At 44.1% G+C, this 20,038-nt stretch overlaps 1 protein-coding gene across 4 annotated transcripts in view; it reads right to left on the reverse strand.

Annotated features, from left to right (window-relative positions):
- Nucleotides 1–9,685, reverse strand: part of BLTP3A (bridge-like lipid transfer protein family member 3A) — a 79,373-nt gene extending 69,688 nt beyond the window's left edge. For all 4 annotated transcript variants that reach the window (XR_012433872.1, XR_012433871.1, XM_015449542.4 and 1 more), the window contains exon 1: nucleotides 9,487–9,685. Coding sequence is in view for 2 of the 4 variants with exons in the window: in XM_015449542.4 (XP_015305028.3) it covers nucleotides 9,487–9,530 (44 nt within the window). In the remaining 2 variants the exon portion in view is untranslated. The remainder of the gene's footprint in view (nucleotides 1–9,486) is intronic.
- Between the last annotated feature and the right edge of the window lie 10,353 nt (nucleotides 9,686–20,038).

A 20,038-nucleotide genomic window follows, 5' to 3' on the forward strand; every position in this document is an offset into this window, starting at 1 on the left:
TGATTCTACTGCTTATAGATACTGGGAAATGTTCTTTTCCAGTATTTATCTGTATTCAGCACCAGTACTTTAATGTGTGTTCACAACCAGTAGCAAATACTTGCCCTCACCACACAGAGTTAAAAGGTCCCTTAAAGATATGGGATGAACTGGATTTCCTTGTCCTCCCCTCCCTACAACCGCCATTACTCCCCAAGTCTAAGGTTCTCCGAGTTCTGAATTTCAACCATGTATTCTCACTACATATATCTTCTCCCACTTCACCCACTCAACGCATCCTCAAACTCTCCCATTTCAAAGCAGCCAAGACACACAATCCCTGCTATTTTAGAGGACACACTACAGTGGGTATAGAGAACTCAGCTTTCTTTTCAGTAATCAATGCCATACTCAGATTATTCAACCAGGTTCTGCATTAGGTAAGGGTACCTAAATAACCTCTAATATTTTTTCACCCTAATAAAGTATGTTATCTTCTTAGACTTCGTATAAGTAAATCCTCTAAAGGACCAACCCAGTATATATATTTCAGCTATTTCAGCTATGCTGAGGTCAAAGTTTCCTCCTTGAGGTATGCCTTGCCATGGAAAAAAAAAAAAGATAAATAGGAACAACTTTGGTTCCTTCTCTGCACAAGCATCAGTGCAAAAGCATTAATCTCAACCTCTCTGTACTGAAAGACTAAGAAATGTAATTTCCAAATATTTAAATGTCTAAAGAATTAGACATCTGGAAAAGTCTGGCATAACCTTGAAGATGATGAAAAAAAAAAAAGCATTATCTCCAAAAAGTAACAGTTATCTCTCTTAAGCTACTCTAATAAGATAAATAGTAATGGTTATTGTTTATGGAATACTTTTCTGGGACCAAGGAGATTTACACATTTCTAATTCCCAAAACATTATGCGTTATTATGCCCATTTTACATATGAAGAAACTGAAACTTGGAGAAGCTAAAAAAACTTGCTGAATGTCTAGCTTAGAAGTAGCAGAATCAAAATTCACAGCCACCTTTTGGAATCCAAAGCCTGGTTCTTTCTGCTATATTGACATGCTTCTCAATTTTTCAAAGCAGGTAATTTTCATTACTGTAAACCATATATTATGCTGTTGTATGTCAAATACATACTACAGTACTGCTTTGAAAATTTTATTGCTTTTAAATACTTTTTTTTTTCCCAGACAGGGTCTCACTCTGTCACCCAGGCTGGAGTGCAGTGGCATGATCTTAGCACACTGCAGCCTCAGCCTCCCAGGCTCAAGTGATCTGATCCTCCTGCCTCAGCCTCCCAAGTAGCTGGGACTACAGGTGCAAACCACCAGGCCTGGCTATTTAAATTTCCATTTCTTTAATAAAGATAAAATGCTATGCTAATGGGGCAAGATTACAAAGCAAGTATGAAACTATTTCATTAATATCTAGGGTAGCCTAGGCCCGGCATGGTGGCTCATGCCTGTAATTCCAGCACTTTGGGAGGCTGAGGTGGGCGGATCACTTGAGGTCAGGAGTTCGAGACCAGCCTGGCCAACATGGTGAAACCCTGTCTCTACTAAAAATACAAAAATTAGCCAGGCCTGGTGGTGGGCACCTATAGTCTCAGCTACTCAGGAGGCTGAGGCAGGAGGATCACAGGAGCCCAGGAGGTGGCGGTTGCTGTGAGGCAAGATCATAGCACTGCACTCCAACCTGGGCAACAGAGCGAGACCCTGTCTCCAAAAAAACAAATAAACAAAATCCAGGGTAGCCTAAATATCAAATATTTAACAAAAACCCAAATGCCTGGAGAACAGGCCCTCCTTTCTCTTAATCTATGTGATTGTCATTTTGACAGAGGGCTGAGCATTACATCCAATCCAAGTAAGAAATGTTATAGTTAATGGTCAGAAATAACCCTAATTATTTTCATTGTACCTTTGTAATGTGAACATTACTCCAAAAAAGATCTTACGTTTTCAAGGTTCTGATATCTGCTTGTGACTAAAATTTTAAATACCTCAGAATCTAAAAACTGAACTGACAGCAAAAATAAAATACCTACCTGGTTTACCACAGACAAAGTGAAAAAAAAAAAAAGAAAGAAAATTAAAAATACATTCACCAGAATGGGTACAATGAAAAATGCAAAGCACTGGGAAGGATATAAAATAATCAGATCCCTCACACACTTCTGGTGGAAATGTAAATTGGTATAGCCACTTTCGAAAATGGTTTAGTGTATTCATTAAAGCTGAACATATACATATTCTACAACCTAAAAATTCTACTCTACATGTATTTCCAACAGAAATGTGTACATTTGTTTAAAGGACATGTACTAGAATGTTTCTAGCAGCACTGTTCATAACAGCACTAAACTGGTAAACTATCCAGAATTCCATCAACAGTAAAATGTACAAGTAAACTGAGGTATTATCACACAATGAAATGCTATACAGCAATGAAAAATAGAGTCTACAACTTGATGCAAAATATGGATTAATCTCACAAATGTTGCACTAAAGAAGTCAGACATAAAAGTATAAATATAATTCCACATAAAATACAAAATTGACAAAACTAATCTATGCTGTTAGAAACCTGGACACTGGTTACCCTTCGGTGGAGGTAATGACTGGAAGGAGACACAGGGCAGGGTGGGAGGCTTCTCAGATGCTAGTAATATTGTTTCTTCAGGTGCCTGCTAGTGACATGAGCATAGTCAGTTTGAAACACTCAATACATGAGAGGTATTACGGCAGCAGAGTGGTTGAAGAGCACAGCTCTGGAATTGGAATGCCTGCATTTGAATCTCTCTATCACTTACTAGTTACAACTTTGGGTAGGTTATTTAACTTTTCTGTGCTTCCTTTCTTCATCTATAAAATATGCCTAATATGTACCTCACAGGCTATTACGAGGACTAAATTGTCTTAAGATTTGTAAAGTGCTTATTAGCCCAGTGGGTTATTATTAAATACTTGCTAAGTAAATAAAAGTGCTTTATTCTGAAGCAACACAAGAAAATGAGAAAGGGAAACAGAAACACAGGATTTAACTATTACTAGAAAATGCATGAAATAATTATTTTGGAAAAGAGCGTGATAATAACTACAGTCTAATGTAAAAAGAACATGACCTGGAAGCTGTGACTAGTCCGACAAGTTTCCACCTAAGTGGACCTCGGAAAAGTAACAGCCTCTCTGAGCCTGGAATTCCTCACTGTCAACCGGAGCCTGGCCCTGATGATCTCTAAGATCTTTGCGGCTCCTCAGTGCTCATCAAGGTGATGAACGGAGGCAGTCATCATGAACTAAGAGGGCTAAATTTGCAGTCAGGCTCTCTTATTCTCCAAAAGAAATGCTGAAATCTTCTATGCCTCTGAATTTCGTCTAACATGTTTTTAAAATATCTATCATGTCTATCAGCCGTGTCTCTATCACTGAGATTCACATTTCCTGCCGTCATTTAAATAAATAATTAAGGCTCCTGATGGGTTTTTTAAAAGAGCCGGCTGGGTTTCTGTCATCCATGCCATCACAGTGGCCCGAACTTCTTTGGCTTCGTTATATAACGACTCTTTATTAAACATCTATTTATATGTCAGGCACTATAATAAAAACTTTATCCCAAATGTGCCAAAAAAAATTGGATATGTATTATTCTTCCTCCTTCTTATCTTTTACAGATAAGAAAACTAAGGCTCAGGGCCGGGCGCCGTGTCTCACGCCTGTAATCCCAGCACTTTGGGAGGCCAAGGCAGGCGGATCACAAGGTCAAGAGATCAAGGCCATCCCAGCCAACATGATGAAACCCCCTCTTGGTGTTGGCAGCCGCTGCCGCGCCGCCGTCGCTCTCCAACGCCAGCGCCGCCTCTCCTCGTGGAGCTCCAGCCGAAGGAGAAGAGGGGGTAAGTAAGGAGGTCTCTGCACCATGGCTCCTACAAAGCAGACTGCCCGCAAATCGACCGGTGGTAAAGCACCCAGGAAGCAACCGGCTACAAAAGCCACTCGCAAGAGTGCGACCTCTACTGGAGGGGTGAAGAAACCTCATCGTTACAGGCCTGGTACTGTGGGGCTCCGTGAAATTAGACGTTATCAGAAGTCCACTGAACTTCTGATTCGCAAACTTCCCTTCCAGCGTCTGGTGCGAGAAATTGTTCAGGACTTTAAAACAGATCTGCGCTTCCAGAGCACAGCTATCGGTGCTTTGCAGGAGGCAAGTGAGGCCTATCTGGTTGGCCTTTTTGAAGACACCAACCTGTGTGCTATCCATGCCAAACATGTAACAATTATGCCAAAAGACATCCAGCTAGCACGCTGCATACATGGAGAACGTGTTTAAGAATCCACTATGATGGGAAACATTTCATTCTCAAAAAAAAAAAAAATTCTCTTCTTCCTGTTATTGGTAGTTCTGAACGTTAGATTTTTTTTTTCCATGGGGTCAAATGGTACCTAAGTATATGATTGCGAGTGGAAAAATAGGGGACAGAAATCAGGTATTGGCAGGTTTTCCATTTTCATTTGTGTGTGAATTTTTAATATAAACGTAGAGGCGTAAAGCATTAATGCAAGTTAAATGTTTCAGTGAACAAGTTTCAGCGGTTCAACTTTATAATAATTATAAATAAACCTGTTAAATTTTTCTGGACAATGCCAGCATTTGGATTTTCTTAAAACAAGTAAATTTCTTATTGATGGCAACTAAATGGTGTTTGTAGCATTTTTATCATACAGTAGATTCCATCCATTCACTATACTTTTCTGAGTTGTCCTACATGCAAGTACATGCTTTTAATGTTGTCTGTCTTCTGTGCTGTTCCCATAAGTTTGCTATTAAAATACATTAAACTATTAAAAAAAAAAAAAGAAAGAAACCCCGTCTCTACTAAAAATACAAAAATTAGCTGGGCATGGTGGTATGCACCTGTAGTCCCAGCTACTCGGGAGGCTGAGGCAGGAAAACCACTTGAACTCGGGGGGCAGAGGTTGCAATGAGCCGAGACTACACCACAGCAAAAGGCTGCCCTGCTGATTAGTGGCAGGACTGGAAGGTGAATCTGGCATGTTTGGCTTCAGAGTCCATGCTCCTTCCATTAACGATAGACGCTTGACTTTCTTTACAATCTATCATATTTCTTCTTACTTGTATAATGAAAGATCATTAGCTTAGGTAATCTAAAACAAGAAAAACCTAATTTAGTGAAAAATCAATTTTGAATATTTTTTAAATGATTACTTTGTGTTTCTAAGAAAAGGTTTCTTCTAAGGTCTATTTAAATGAATGCTGGGCATTAAAGCTATTTGCATTGAGCAGCAGTCATGCAAACCATGAGTTAAAGCCTTTAAAAGACATTTATATTTCTTCCCTGCTGCATCCCCAGTGCCCAGATTAGTGCCTGGCCTAGGGTAGGCATTTAAGAAAAACATATTGAATACCATTCTCTTCAAATCTTGTTTACCAAAATACTCTACTACTAAGGAAGGTGCATTCCAACAAGATACTTTATCATCTGAAAAACTTCATGCCCCAAATCAGCATAATATGACTAACTGGTATATCCTCTCTGCTGTGGGCCATTCTCCTCTAAGTCAAATGGCACTGTCATCACCATCAACAAGTAACTACCAAACACCTACAGTATTTATTTAATACAGTATATGTTTATTTAACTTGGTATGCCTTCCCTTCTCTCTCTTTCCCCATCACGCTTGGGAAGCCACAGAGTCATAGTTCCTCCCCAGGCAGGCCAGCCTGTATGTGGTAAAGACTACACAGAGACACAAATGTCACATGTGATTAGGCAGCTTTTCCAAGCTAAACAAACACAAAAGCCCCAAGAGTTTGGCCTTTCCCCCAACAAAACTCATAACTTACCACCTCTTCCTGCAGCCCTGAAATTGCAACTGTAACGTGACCTCTTCCTCAGTCCCCTGCCCAATGCTGAGAAAATCAGAAATTTTCCCCAATGTCTGTGATACTTATTCCTACTTCATCTATTATTTTAAAAAGGCACTGTGTTCACCAAGGAATGTGTAAGAATATACTGCTAAAATTTTTCTTTACAAACTGTATGTTCAGGCTGGGCACAGTGGCTCACCCCTGTAATCCCAGCACTTTGGGAGGCCGAGGCAGGACCTCTTGAGGCCAGGAGTTCAAGACCAACATGGGCAACATAGCAACTTGGTCTCTACAGAAAATTTTAAAAATTAGCCAGGGGCATGGTGGTGCATGGTCTCAGCTACTCAGGAGGCTGAGGCAGGAGGATCATTTGAGCCTGGGAGGTCAAGGCTTCAGTGAGCCATGATCGTGTCACTGCACTCCAGCCTAGGCACAAAGCAAGATTCCGTCTCTAAAAAACAAAAACAAGGCCGGGCGCGGTGGCTCAAGCTTGTAATCCCAGCACTTTGGGAGGCCAAGATGGGCGGATCACAAGGTCAGGAGATCGAGACCATCCTGGCTAACATGGTGAAACCCCGTCTCTACTAAAAATACAAAAAACTAGCCAGGCGAGGTGGCGGGCGCCTGTAGTCCCAGCTACTCGGGAGGCTGAGGCAGGAGAAAGGCGTAAACCCGGGAAGCGGAGCTTGCAGTGAGCTGAGATCCAGCCACTGCACTCCAGCCTGGGCGACAGAGCGAGACTCCGTCTCAAAAAAAAAAAAAACAAAAAAAAAAAACAAAAACAAGGCTGAGCACGGTGGCTCACGCCTGTAATCCCAGCACTTTGGGAGGCAGAGGCAGGCAGATCACGAGGTCAGGAGATGGAAACCATTCTGGCCAACATGGTAAAACTCCATCTCTACTAAAATACAAAAAAAAAAAAAAAATTAGCTGGGCATCATGGCACACGCCTGTAGTCCCAGCTACTCAGGAGGCTGAGGCAGGGGAATCTCTTGAACCCGGTAGGTGGAGGTTGCAGTGAGATGAATTCGCACCACTGCACTCCAGCCTGGCGACAGAGTGAGACTACATCTCAAACAAAACAAAACAAAACAAAACTCTATGTTCATAGGAGTGCACAGAATATCTGTGCACTACAGAGAAAAGTGTACCAGAATTAGGTTCTGTTCCATTACCTTACCTTCCTATGCAACTTGGGCAAGTCACTTAACTTCTCTAGGCTTTGGTTTCCTCAGCCATAAAATGAAGTATGGAACTAGATCAGGGATTATTCATCTAGTTCCAGGATGCCTTGAGGGATTCAGGCATGTGCTTCAGAAGTTTATAACTGCTCCTTCCTCTCAAACTTATATAAAAATCACCTGTTTGCATATATGAATTTTTCCAGAGACAAGATCTATAGCTTATATCAAATTGTCACACAAATTGTGATCCAAAAAATAACCATACCTGTTTTATTGAGCACATACTGTATGTTAGGCACTGGGTTAAGTCCTTACATATATTAATTCATGTACTACAATAACCTATTTTAATTTTTAATTTTGTGGGTACACAGTAGTGTATATATTTACGGGGTACAGGAGATGTTTTGATGCAGGCATGCGATGTGAAATAATCACATCATGGAGAACGAGGTATCCATCCTCTCAAGCATTTACCCTTTGAGTTACAAACAATCCAATTACACATTTTATCTTAAAACATACTAATTTTTTTTTTTGAGACACAGTCTTGCTCTGTCACCTAGGCTAGAGTGCTGTGGCACAAGGCTCACTGCAACCTCCACCTCCTGGACTCAAGCGATCCTCCTGCCTCAGCCTCCCAAGTAGCTGGGATTACAGACGTGCACCACCATGACAGACTAATTTTTGTATTTTAGTGGAGACAGGGTTTCACCATGTTGGCTGGGCTGGACAAATAGTAGGTCTTATTATTCTTTCTTTTTTTTTTTTTTTTTTTTTGTACCCTTGAAGTAGATACTGTTCTTATTCCCGTTTTAGAGAAAGTAAATCAGAAAGAACCCAGGCTCTTAAACAACAATGCTATGATAAGTGAGATCATCTCTAAGCCCTAAAATTCTGTGTCCTTTCAAATTATACAATTCCCTATTCCATTCTGCGATCTTTGGTCATGCCCCAAATACTACTATATCTTTACACAAAACAACCAGACTCATGGAACATCTAGATTACTATTACCTGAAAAAGAATATATTACGTTAATCTGAGTAAAAGGTCCAAAGGCACTTTCCAGCACCAGCCTCCAATGTGCAATTTTTCTTTTACTACGTTGTGATTAACCAAAAGATGGATCTGGGTCTAATTACTAATTAAAGTCTCAGATCAAAGTAACAGTAAATAAGCTAGAGTGTCAGCCAGGAAAAGGGGATGCAGTGGCAGGAATAGCATCTCACATACCGCTTACCAAAGCAATGAGAAGACACAGAAAGAAACATCAGTGCAAGCCTGGGTGTCCCATGTTGACCGACATCTCCCCTCACCCCTACCTCCTGAAAACCACTGACCACTGTGCCTCCAAGCCCTGGATCACTCTCCATTTGAGATACAAAGGCTGATTAAGGTATTAACCATCACCAACTCCAGCATGGAATAAGGAGTGAAAACTAAGTAAAACCTAGCTTCCAATTTTTGTGGCCACTGGGTCTGACAACCAGCCACCGGAACACGGGGTTCAGCAGTCACTCGGCTACATCTGAAAACTGTTTTGCCGGCCAGCCTCCTCATGCCAAATTACTCAGAGACAAAACATTGCTTAATAAAAGGCTGCAAAGCTGAAGCGGACGTTGTTGGTTCTTTTCACAGGCTGTCAAAAAACCTCCACATCTTAAAGGGAAGGTTGCGGAAACTTTATCCCCAACTCTCATGACCTTTCTCCAATTAGGCTGTGTAATGAAAAGAAAAGCAAAAGAGGGAGAAAGAAGTCCAGAGGAACGGCCCTGGGTGCTGGGCTTTTCCAAAGGTGATGCAACAGGGTCAGACAGAAGAGGAGGAGGTGGTGGGAGCTCCTGGGAAAGAAAAAACCAGTCTTGGTGTTGGAAATCTAAGGGGAAACGGCTTAGCAGGACTGGTGGCAGCGTTATTTAGAACGGGCAGGGGCACAGGATCTGGGAGAGGAGGGCGGTCAGAGGCCTGGAGGAAGGGGCACGGGCCCAAAGGCAGGAGGAAGCAAAGAGAAGACAGCTGGTTCGGGCAGGTAAGGGTGGGCTTCGTGGGGGCCTCGGAAAGACGGTCAGGGGAACACAGGATGACCTGCTCGGAGGTGTGGGAGGTGGGGACAGCAGGCCAGGAAAGCCCTTGAGGTGAGAGAAAAAGTCCAGGGGGCTGTTAGGGTGGGAAGAGACTAGCGGCACCCGCGCCAGGGCAGGAGGGCCCAGCGCAGGGGAAACACAGAGCGGCGACAACGGTGGGTGCCGGCGGGCGCGGGGTGCAAGCTGTCCGAGCTCGAGTTAGGCAGGGCTGCCACGGAGTCCCGGCTCCGGGCTGGAGAGAGGGAGACTGGGCCCGGAGCGCGGCGTCAGGGAGGAGGTCGGAGAGGGTTAGGAAGGGCCCGGGACCGCCGGGGACCGACGCTGGCGCTCTCACCGGGACAGGTGTTTCAGGATCTGCTTCTTAATGATCCCGGCCATGCCGGAGCCGCGGCCCGCGTGGAAGGCGGGTGGGCGGGCAGCTGTGGCCTCCTCAGTAGTGGAGAAGAGGCGGCCCCCTCACCTCGCAGCGGCGTGAGCACCGGACACAGCCGCCGCAGACGCCATGGCGCTTTCTCGCCCCTGTTTGGGCGCCTGGCGCTCCGCCACGATCCCACCCACCTGCGCGGCGCCGCGGCCGCCGGCCCAGAACGACGCGAAGATCGCGCGCCACCCGCCGGCCTTGCTTGCGGCGGCCAGAGGCGCTCTCGGTGAGGGGCGGTGGCGCGCGCAGCGCGGGGGCGGGCTGGCTGGAGCCTCCTCCCTCCGCGCTCCCATCTGCCTCTCCGGTCTGAAAAGCTTCTTTCTCCTCTGAGGGGTGTGCGGTTCCTTTCGCACCCGGCAGTCGCCTTGAAGCCTAGGAGAAAGGCGGGGTAGTTGTAATTTTTGCAGAAATTCGTTAGGTCATTGCGCAGCTCCCGGATGCCAGCGTCCGCCTCTCCTTTATTTCCCTCACACATTCACTCAGTATTTGTTGAGCACCAGCTGTACTCCAGGAATCAGGCTGGGGACTAAAAAGTAGTATGAAGGACCTCACAGACCCGTAGATGGGAGACGCGAACCAACCGCTGCGGTCAGCCGCGAAGGGCTTTGTGCTGCAGAGCTGGGAAGGGGGCGCCGTCACCCTCTTGCTGCCTCCCTTAGCCTCGGCTCCTGAACCGATGGGCAAAATATATTCACTCAAGACCTGAGCGGCGCACTGCAGAAGCACTCCCTCCCAAATATGGGGTCAGAAGAAAATGAGACAGTCAGTTGTTAAAATGACCTAGGACTTTAGAGATGAGCATCTTCACTGTGCAAATAACGGAAACGGAAGCCCTGGGAAATAAGAGCTTTCCCAAGGTCACCTACTTAGGGCCACCCGGGACTAGAACCCAAGTATTCTGACTCCCAGTCAAGTGTTACGTCCACTCTATTTCATCCATACGCTTAAAAGTGTAACCCATGGCCGGGCGCCGTGGCTCACGCCTGTAATCCCAGCACTTTGGGAGGCCGAGGCGGGCGGATCACGAGGTCAGGAGATGGAGACCATCCTGGCTAACACGGTGAAACCGCGTCTCTACTAAAAATACAAAAAAATTAGCCGGGCGTGGTGGCGGGCGCCTGTAGTCCCAGCTACTCGGGAGGCTGAGGCAGGAGAATGGCGTGAACCCGGGAGGCGGAGCTTGCAGTGAGCCGAGATGGTGCCACTGCACTCCAGCCTGGGCGACAGAGCGAGACTCCGTCTCAAAAAAAAAAAAAAAAAAAAAAGTGTAACCCACATGCCGGCGACACCCATAGACCCAATGGCAAAGATGGAAAGGTGACAGTTCTCTGGACTTAAGCCTTCAAGCAAAAACTTGGGGAAAAAAAAGAAAGACAAAAACCTCTTGAGACAGTCTTATTCCTATAATATTAGCTGGTCTGGCCACCAGCTAATATTGTATTTTAAATGTAGTCATTCATTCTTTAATATAAAACCAAGGACATTGAACCATGTCTGTCTCCCAAAACAATTGTTTCCCTCAAAACAATAATTCCCTAATTCCAGAGATAGTCTAAGCACGGTAAACCATACAAATGTTAAATTTTAAAAATAAATAATCAGGCCAGCCGCGGTGGCTCTCCGCTGTAATCCCAGCACTTTGAGAGGCCGAGACAGACGGATCGCTTGAGCCCAGGAGTTCGAGACCAGTCTGGGTAACATGACGAAATCTCATCTCTACAAAAAATATAGAAATTAGCCGGGCGTGGTGGCACGCGCCTGTAATCCCAGCTACTCGGGAGGCTGAGATGGGAGGATCCCTTGAGCCTGGGAGGCAGAGGTTGCAGTGAGCTGAAATCACCCCACTGCACTCCAGCCTGGTGGACTGAGCGAGACTGTCTCAAAAATAACAGACCATGCATTCCTATGCCTATCCCTTAGTCATAGTAAGTTCAATTTTCCCCAGAAGTCCCCAAAATACTCTATAAAAGGGAAGCAAATCATCTTCGGTCTGGGTGCTTTACTACTCACTCCCCTCCAGTAGGATTGAATATCATTAATTGTCCCTCTGCCCACCTCTCACCAGAATATATAACAGGGACCAATAGGGCCTATAGAAGAGGAGGTTTCTTGCCAATGTTATCGGCCATTATTACTTTTTCCCAATTCGGTCCTCAGCCACAGGGGCCTCACAGCAATTTTTGCATTTCAGGCTTCCTTTGCTGGAGCACCCCAGCAAAGAAGATTAGACATCTGAATCAGCTATGTAAGGCAAAACCTACCGCGTGCTCAGAGACTCAGCGTCCTCACTGAATGCGTCATCACGACTGGTGAATGAGTTATTTTTGTTGAATGCAAAAATTCGTGCTCTACAAAAATATGGCCTCTTTAGGGACCAGGAAATAGGAGAGTTGATATTCTCACCGACAGTATTAATGTGTTTATCCTGCCTTGCAATTCTAAGAATCTGAGACATATAAAGACAAAAGGAATCTGAAGCCAATCCATACATTTTTTTCGAATTAAACATTTTATATTGAGATGATTATAGATTAACATTCAGTTGTAAGACATAATACAAATAGGCCGGGCGCAGTGGCTCATGCCTGTAATTCCAGCACTTTGGGGGGCCAAGGCGGGGGGATCACTTGAGGTCAGGAGTTCGAGACCAGCCTGGCCAACATGGTGAACTCCCATGTCTACTAAAAATACAAACACAAGCTGGGCATGTTGGCAGGTGCCTGTAATCCCAGCTGCTCGGGAGGCTGAGGCAGGAGAATTGTTTGAACCCGGGAGGCGAAGGCTGCAGTGAGTGATCATGCCCCTAACTGGGTAACAGAGCAAGGACTCTATCTCAAAAAAAAAAAAAAAAAAACAGAGAAATAATACAAGTAAGTCCTTGTATCCTTTACCTAGTTCTCCCCAATAACATCTGGCAAAACTATATTGCAGCATCACAACCAAGATATTGACATCAATAGATAATATACAGAACATGTCTATCACTGTTGCCCTTTTTTTATTTTTTTTTTATAGATGGAGTCTTGCTCTGTCGCCCAGGCTGGAGTGCAATGGCGTGAACTCAGCTCACTGCAACCTCTGCCTCCCAAGTTCAAGCAATTCTCCTGCCTTAGCCTCCAGAGTAGCTGGGATTACAGGCGCATGCCACCACGCCGGGCTAATTTTTCTATTTTAGTAGAGAGGGGGGGTTTCACAATGTTGGCCAAGCTGGTCTCAAACTCCTGACCTCAGGTGATCTGCCTGCCTCAGCCTCACAAAGTGCTGGGATTACAGGCATGAGCCACCGCGCCCAGCCACTGTTGCCCTTTTATAATCACCCCAGTCTTCCTCCAGTACTCACCACTTCCTTAACCCCAGCAACCACCAATGTATTCTCCATTTCTATAATTTTGTAATTTTGAGAATGTTATATAAATGGAACCATACAATATGTAATCTTTGGGGATTGTACTTTTTCTTATTATTTATTTTTAATTTTTATTATTATTTTTAGAGATGGGGTCTCGTTCTGTTGTTGCATGGGCTGGAGTGCAGTGGTGCAATCATAGCTCACTGCAGCCTCCAACTACTGGCCTCAAGGGATCCTCCACCTCTGCCTCCTGAGTGGTTGGGACTACAGGCACATGCCACCATGCCTGGCTAATTGTTTTATTTTTGGTAGAGACAGGATCTTGCTATATTTCCCAGGCTGGCATTGAACTCCTGGGCTCAAGCAGTCCTTCCACTTCAGCCTCCCAAAGAGCTGAGATTACAGGTGTGAGCCACCATGTGCCCGGCCTGAGGGTACTTTTTCCATCAGCATAATTCTCTGGAGATTCATCCAGGTAGTTATGTCTATGAATAGTTTGTTCCTTTTTACTTATGAGTAGTATTCCATGATATAGATATACCACAGTTTGTTTAACCATTCACCTGCTGAAGGACATCTGAGCTGTCTCCAGTTTTTTATCATTATAAATAAGCTTGCTATAAATATTTGTGTACAGGTGTTTGTGTGAGCATAAGTTTTTCATTTTGCTGGGATAAGTGCCCAGGAGTGCAATAGCTGGGTTGTATGGTAGTTGAGTGTTTAGTATATCTAAAAACTGCCAAACTGGTATTCAGAATGACTATTTCATTTCATGTTCCCACCAGCAGTGTGTAAGTGATCCAGTTTCTCTGTATCTTCACCATCATTTGTGTTGTCACTATATTTATTTTAGCCATTTGATAGGTGTGTAGTGATATCTCATTGTAGTTTTGATTTGTATTTCCCTAATGGCCAATGACATTGAATACCTTTTCATGTGATTTGCCATCTATATATCTGCTTCAGTGAAATCCTTCTTCATGTCTTTTGCCCACATTCTAATTGGATTTTCTTTTTTTACCCTTAAGTTTTGAGAGTTCTTTATATATTTGAAATATTAGTATCTTGTTGGATGTGTCATTTGCAAATCTTTCTTTCTTTTTTTCTTTTTTTTTTTTCTGAGACAGGGTCTCACTCTGTCATCCAGGTTGGAGTGCAGTGGTGCAATCACATTCACTGCAGCCTCCACCTCCAAGGTTCAAGCAACCCTCCCACCTCAACCCCCTCCCACCCCACCGAGTAGCTGGTACTAAAGGCATGTGCCATCACACCCAGTTAATTTTTGTATTTTTTGTAAAGATAAGGTTTCACCATGTTGCCCAGGCTGGTCTCAAATTCCTGGGCTCAGATGATCCACCCGCCCTGGCCTCCCAAAGTAACGGGATTACGGGGGTGAGTCACCACGCTGGGCCTTGCAAATATTTTCTCACAGGCTGTAGGTTGTCTTTTTTCCTCTTTTTTTGTTTTTATTTTTTTATATTTGAGATGGAGTTTCATTCTTGTTGCCCAGGCTGGAGTGCAATGGCACAATCTCTACTCACTGCAACCTCTGCCTCCTGGGTTCAAGTGATTCTCCTTCCTCAGCCTCCTGAGTAGCTGGGATTACAGGCATGTGCCACTATACCCAGTGGCTTTGGGAGGCATGAGATGGAGTCTCGCTCTGTCACCCCAGCTGGAGTGCAATGGCATGAGCCACCACACCGGCCTTTGTCTTTTTTCCTCTTAATAGGTGTTTTGTGGCCAGGTGTGGTGGCAATGGCATGATCTTGGGCTCAAGCAGTCTTCCTACCTTAGCCTCCCTGGTAGCTGGGACTACAGGCCCATGCCACTCCACCCAGCTATTATATATATACGTGTGTGTGTGTGTGTGTGTGTGTGTATATATATATATATATGGTTTTTTTTTTTTTTTTTTTTTGAGACGGTCTCGCTCTGTCACCCAGACTGAAGTGCAGTAGTGCAATCGCGGCTCATGGCAACCTCTGCCTCCCAGGTTCAAGCAATTCTCCTGGCTCAGCCTCCTGAGCAGCTCAGATTACAGGCGCCCACCACCACACCCAGCTAACTTTCATATTTTTAGCAGAGATGGGGTTTTGCCGTGTTGCCCAGGCTGGTCTTGAAATCCTGGACTCAAGTGATCTACCCACCTTGGCCTCCCAAGTGCTGGGATTACAGGTGTGAGCCACTGCCCCTGGCCCAGTTGGGCATATTTATGTGGATCTATTTCTAGGATCTCTATTTAGTTTCATCGATCTATGTCCTTCTCCCAACACCACGGAGTCCTGATAAGTGTATCAATGTAGTAAGTCTTGAAATCAGGTAGAATCCTCCCACTTTATTACTTTTTTGTTTTTAAGAGACAGCGTCTTGCCCTGTACCAAGTACAGTGGTGTGATCATAGCTACAGCCTCAACCTCCTGGGCTCAAACGATCCTCCTGCCTCAGCCTCTGCAGTAACTGGGACCACAAGTGCGTGCCACCATACCCGGCTAATTTTTATTTTTGTAGAGATGGGGTCTCAGTATGTTGCCCAGGCTGGAGTGCAGTGCCATCTCCAGGTGTTCCAAAGTGTTGGAATTACAGGCAGAAGCCACCACACCTGGCCTATTCTCTCTCAAAATTGTTTTTGCTATTCTAGTTTATCTTCCCACTTAAATTTTTTATTTTTATTTATTTATTTTTTTTTTTGAGACAGAGTCACTCAGGCTGGAGTGCAGTGGCACGATTTCAGCTCATTGCAACCTCTGCCTCCTGAGTTCAAGTGATTCTTATGCCTCGACCTCCTGAGTAGCCAGGATTACAGGTGCCTGCCACCACGCCTGGCTAATTTTTGTGTTTTCAGTATTTTCGTATTTTTGCATTTTCAGTAGAGACAAGTTGGCCAGGCTGGCCTCAAGCGATCTGCCTGCCTCAGCCTCCCAAAGTGCTGGGATTACAGGCGTGAGCCACTACACCTGGCCCAACCATTTAACTTGCAGAATAATCCTGTCTATATCTACAAACATCTTGCTGGAATTTTGATAGGAATGGGGTTAAAAGTATATATTTAATTAGGGTGAATAAATATATTTATTATGTTGAGTCTTCCAATTTATTTATTTTGATCTTCTGTGATTTATTTCATCAGCACTATGTACTTTTTAACATACCCAGCCTAACTAGTTTTATTAGATTTACATCTATTGTTTTCTTTTGAGCAGTTATTTTTAATGTATGTGTCCATGTGTTCATTGCTAGTATACAGAAAAACCATTATTTTTGTATGTTTATCTTGTACCTTGAAACTTTGCTGAACTCACTCATTAGCTCTTTTTATAGGTTGAAGCAGTATTTTGTAGTATGAGGTCGTTTTGTAGATTCTTTGATTTTTTCTTTTTTTTTTTTTTTGAGACGGAGTCTCGCTGTGTCTCCCAGGCTGGAGTGCAGTGGTGTGATCTCGGCTCACTGCAAGCTCCGCCTCCCGGGTTCACGCCATTCTCCCGCCTTCAGCCTCCCAAGTAGCTGAGACTACAGGCGCCCGCCACCACGCCTGGCTAGTTTTTTGTATTTTTAGTAGAGACGGGGTTTCACCATGTTAGCCAGGATAGTCTCGATCTCCTGACCTCGTGATCCACCCGCCTCGGCCTCCCAAAGTGCTGGGATTACAGGCTTGAGCCACCGCGCCCGGCCTGATTTTTTCTTTTTTTAATGAGATAGAGTCTTGCTCTGTCACCACCCAGACTGGAGTATAGTGGTGCTTTCAAGACTCACTGTGACTTCGACATCCGGGACTCAAGTGATCCTCCCACCTTGGCCTCCCAAAGTGCTGGGATTACAGGTGTGAGTTACCTTCTTGGAATTTTTTATGTACACAATGATGTCATATGCAATTGGGACAATTTTGTTTCTTCCTTTCTGATCTGCATGCCAAATTTTTTCTGGTAGCTAAAACTTCAGGTACATTGTTAAAAAGAGTGCTAAGAGTGGACTTTTTTGTCTTATTCCCAAACTTAGGGGCAAACCATTCAGTTTTCACCAACACATAGATCAGCTGTAGATTTTTGTGGATGCTCTTTAACAAGTTGAGGAAGTTGTCTATTTTTCTCTATTTTTATCATGATGAATTTTGTCAAATGCTTTGTCTGCATGAAATGCTATGATCAAGAATTTTTCTTATTTAGCCTGTTAACATAGTGGATTAAATTTAACTTTTTTTTTTTTTGAGGCAGAGTTTCGCTCTTGTTGCCCAGGCTGGAGTGCAATGGCACGATCTCGGCTCACTGCAACCTCCGCCTCCCAGGTTAAAGCGATTCTCTTGCCTCAGCCTCCCAAGTAGCTGGGATTCTGCTAATTTTGTATTTTTAGTAGAGACATGGTTTCTCCATGTTGGTCAGGCTGGTCTTGAACTCCTGACCTCAGGTGATCCACCTGCCTCAGCTTCCCAAAGTGCTGGGATTACAGGCGCTAGCCACTGCACCCAGCAATAATTTTTTTTTTTTTTTTTTGAGACAGAGGTTTGCTCTTGTTGCCCAGGCTGGAGTACAATGGCATGATCTCCACTCACTGCAACCTCCACCTCCTGGGTTCAGGTGATTCTCCTGCCTCAGCGTCCCTAGTAGCTGGGATTGTAGGCATGTGCCACCACGCCCAGCTAATTTTGTATTTTTAGTAGACACATGGTTTCTCCATGTTGATCAGGCTGGTCTCAAACTCCCAACCTCTGGTGATCTGCCCGCCTCAGCCTCCCAAAGTGTTGGGATTACAAGCGTGAGCCACCATGCCTGGCCTAATGATTCTCAAATACTGAATCAGCCTGCATCCCTGAAACAGATCTCTTTTGCTCATGGTATATAATGTTCATATATTGCTGAATTCTGATTGCCAATATTTGGTTAAGGATTTGTGTGCATTTCCTAGATGGCTGATGTTGAACACCTTTTCATAGGTTTTTGGCCATTTGTAAATCTTCTTTGGAAACAATGTCTGTACAGATCTCTTGTCGATTATTGTCTTTTTGTTGAGTGATATTTCTTTATACATTGTAGATACAAGTCCGTTACACGATATATTATTTGCAAAAACTTTCTCCCATTCTGTGAGCTGTCTTAACTTTCCTGATAGAAAAATGAAGTGCAGGCTGGGCGCGGTGGCTCATACCTGTAATCCCAGCACTTCAGGAGGCCGAGGCGGGCAGATCACCTGAGGTCAGGAGTTCAAGACCAGCCTGTCCAACATGGTGAAACCCCGTCTCTACTAAAAATACAAAAAAGTTAGCCAGGCGTGGTGGCGTACGTGTGTAGTCCCAGCTACTCAGGCAGCTGAGGCAGGCGAATCGCTTAAACCTGAGAGGTAGAGGTTGCAGTAAGCTGGGATTGTGCCACTGTACTCCAGCCTAGGCAACAGAGCGAGACTCCATCTCAAAAACAAACAAAAAAAAAGACAAAGAAAAATGAAGTGCAAAAAAAGTAGATGATATCCAGTTTATCTTCCCCCCACTTGTGTTGCTGTGCTTTTGGTGTCATATCTGGGAAATCATTGTCTAATCTGAAGACATGAAGATTTACATCTATATTCTCTTCTAAGATTGTATAGTTTTAGCTCTTACATTTAGGAATATGATCCATTTTAACATGACCCATATATAATTTTTATATATAGTATGATGCAGGGAATCGACTTCATAATTTTACATGTGGATATCCAGTTGTCCTAGCAACATTTGTTGAAAACATCATTTTCCCCATTGAATTGTCTTGGTGAAAATCAACTGATGACAGATGTAAGGGTTTATTTCTGGACTCTTAATTCTATTTTATTTATCTATATGTCTATTCTTATCCAAGTACCACAGTGTCTTGATTAATGTAGTTTTGTAGTAAACTTTAAAATAAAGAATCTATCGGCTGGGCGCATGGTTCATACCTGTAATCCCAGCACTTTGGGAGGCCGAGGCGGGCAGATCACGAGGTCAGGAGATCGAGACCATCCTGGCTAACACAGTGAAACCCCGCCTCTACTAAAAATAGAAAAAAAAAAATTAGCTGGGCGTGGTGGCGGGCGCCTGTGGTCCCAACTGCTGAGGAGGCTGAGGCAGGAGAATGGCGTGAACCCAGGAAGTGCAGCTTGCAGTGAGTCAAGATCGTGCCACTGCACTCCAGCCTGGGCAACAGAGTGAGACTCCGTCTCAGAAAAAAAAAAAAAGGATAGCCGCAAACAATACATTGTTAGGTGAACCAATGTGTAGAACAATGTGTATCTTGGAGATCTTTTCCTATTGGTACACAGAACTTCCTTATACTGTTTTAACATGCTTAGTATATGGAACTGTGTATTGATGCATGTATATGTAACATGGTATATGCAACTGTATTATACTTAAATCAGCCCCCTATCATTGGACATCTATATTATTTCCAATCTTTTGCTGCAATACATAATACACATGTCAGTCATTTCATACATGTGCAAGTCTACCTGCAGGATAAATTTCTAGACATGGAAATACTAGGTCATAGATACAGTTATTATAATTCTGATAGATACTGCCAAGTTGCCTTCCCAGAGGGTATTCAATAGTTTTCATTCCCACTTGCAATATGAGTTTTAAGTTTTTTTGTTTTTTTCTCAAGACGGGAGTCTTGCTCTGTCACCCAGGCTAGAGTGCAATAGTGCGATCTTGGCTCACTACAACCTCTGCCTCCTGGGTTCAAGCAATTATCCTGCCTCAGCCTCCCGAGTAGCTAGGATTACAGGTGCACACCACCACACCCAGCTAATGTTTTATATTTTTTAGTAGAGACGGGGTTTCACCATGTAGGCCAGACTGGTCTCAAACTCCTGACCTTGTGATCTGCCCACCTCGGTCTCCCAAAGTGCTGGGATTACAGGCATGAGCCACCACACCCAGCCGAGAATTTAAGTTTTACACTTCACTGAATATGAACAGTGCCAATGGCTTCCTTTCTAGATGCTTCCCTGAAAATATGCTACTTTTATAGCCTACTTATGTAACAAACAGAATTCTAAAAACACATTCTGGCCAGGCACAGTGACTCACCCCTGTAATCCCAGCACTTTGGGAGTCCGAGGCAGGAGGATCACTTGAGCCCAGGAGGTCAAAGCTGTAGTAAGCTATGA

Source organism: Macaca fascicularis, chromosome 4 (genome assembly GCF_037993035.2).
Source record: "Macaca fascicularis isolate 582-1 chromosome 4, T2T-MFA8v1.1".
Classification (NCBI taxonomy): domain Eukaryota; kingdom Metazoa; phylum Chordata; class Mammalia; order Primates; family Cercopithecidae; genus Macaca; species Macaca fascicularis.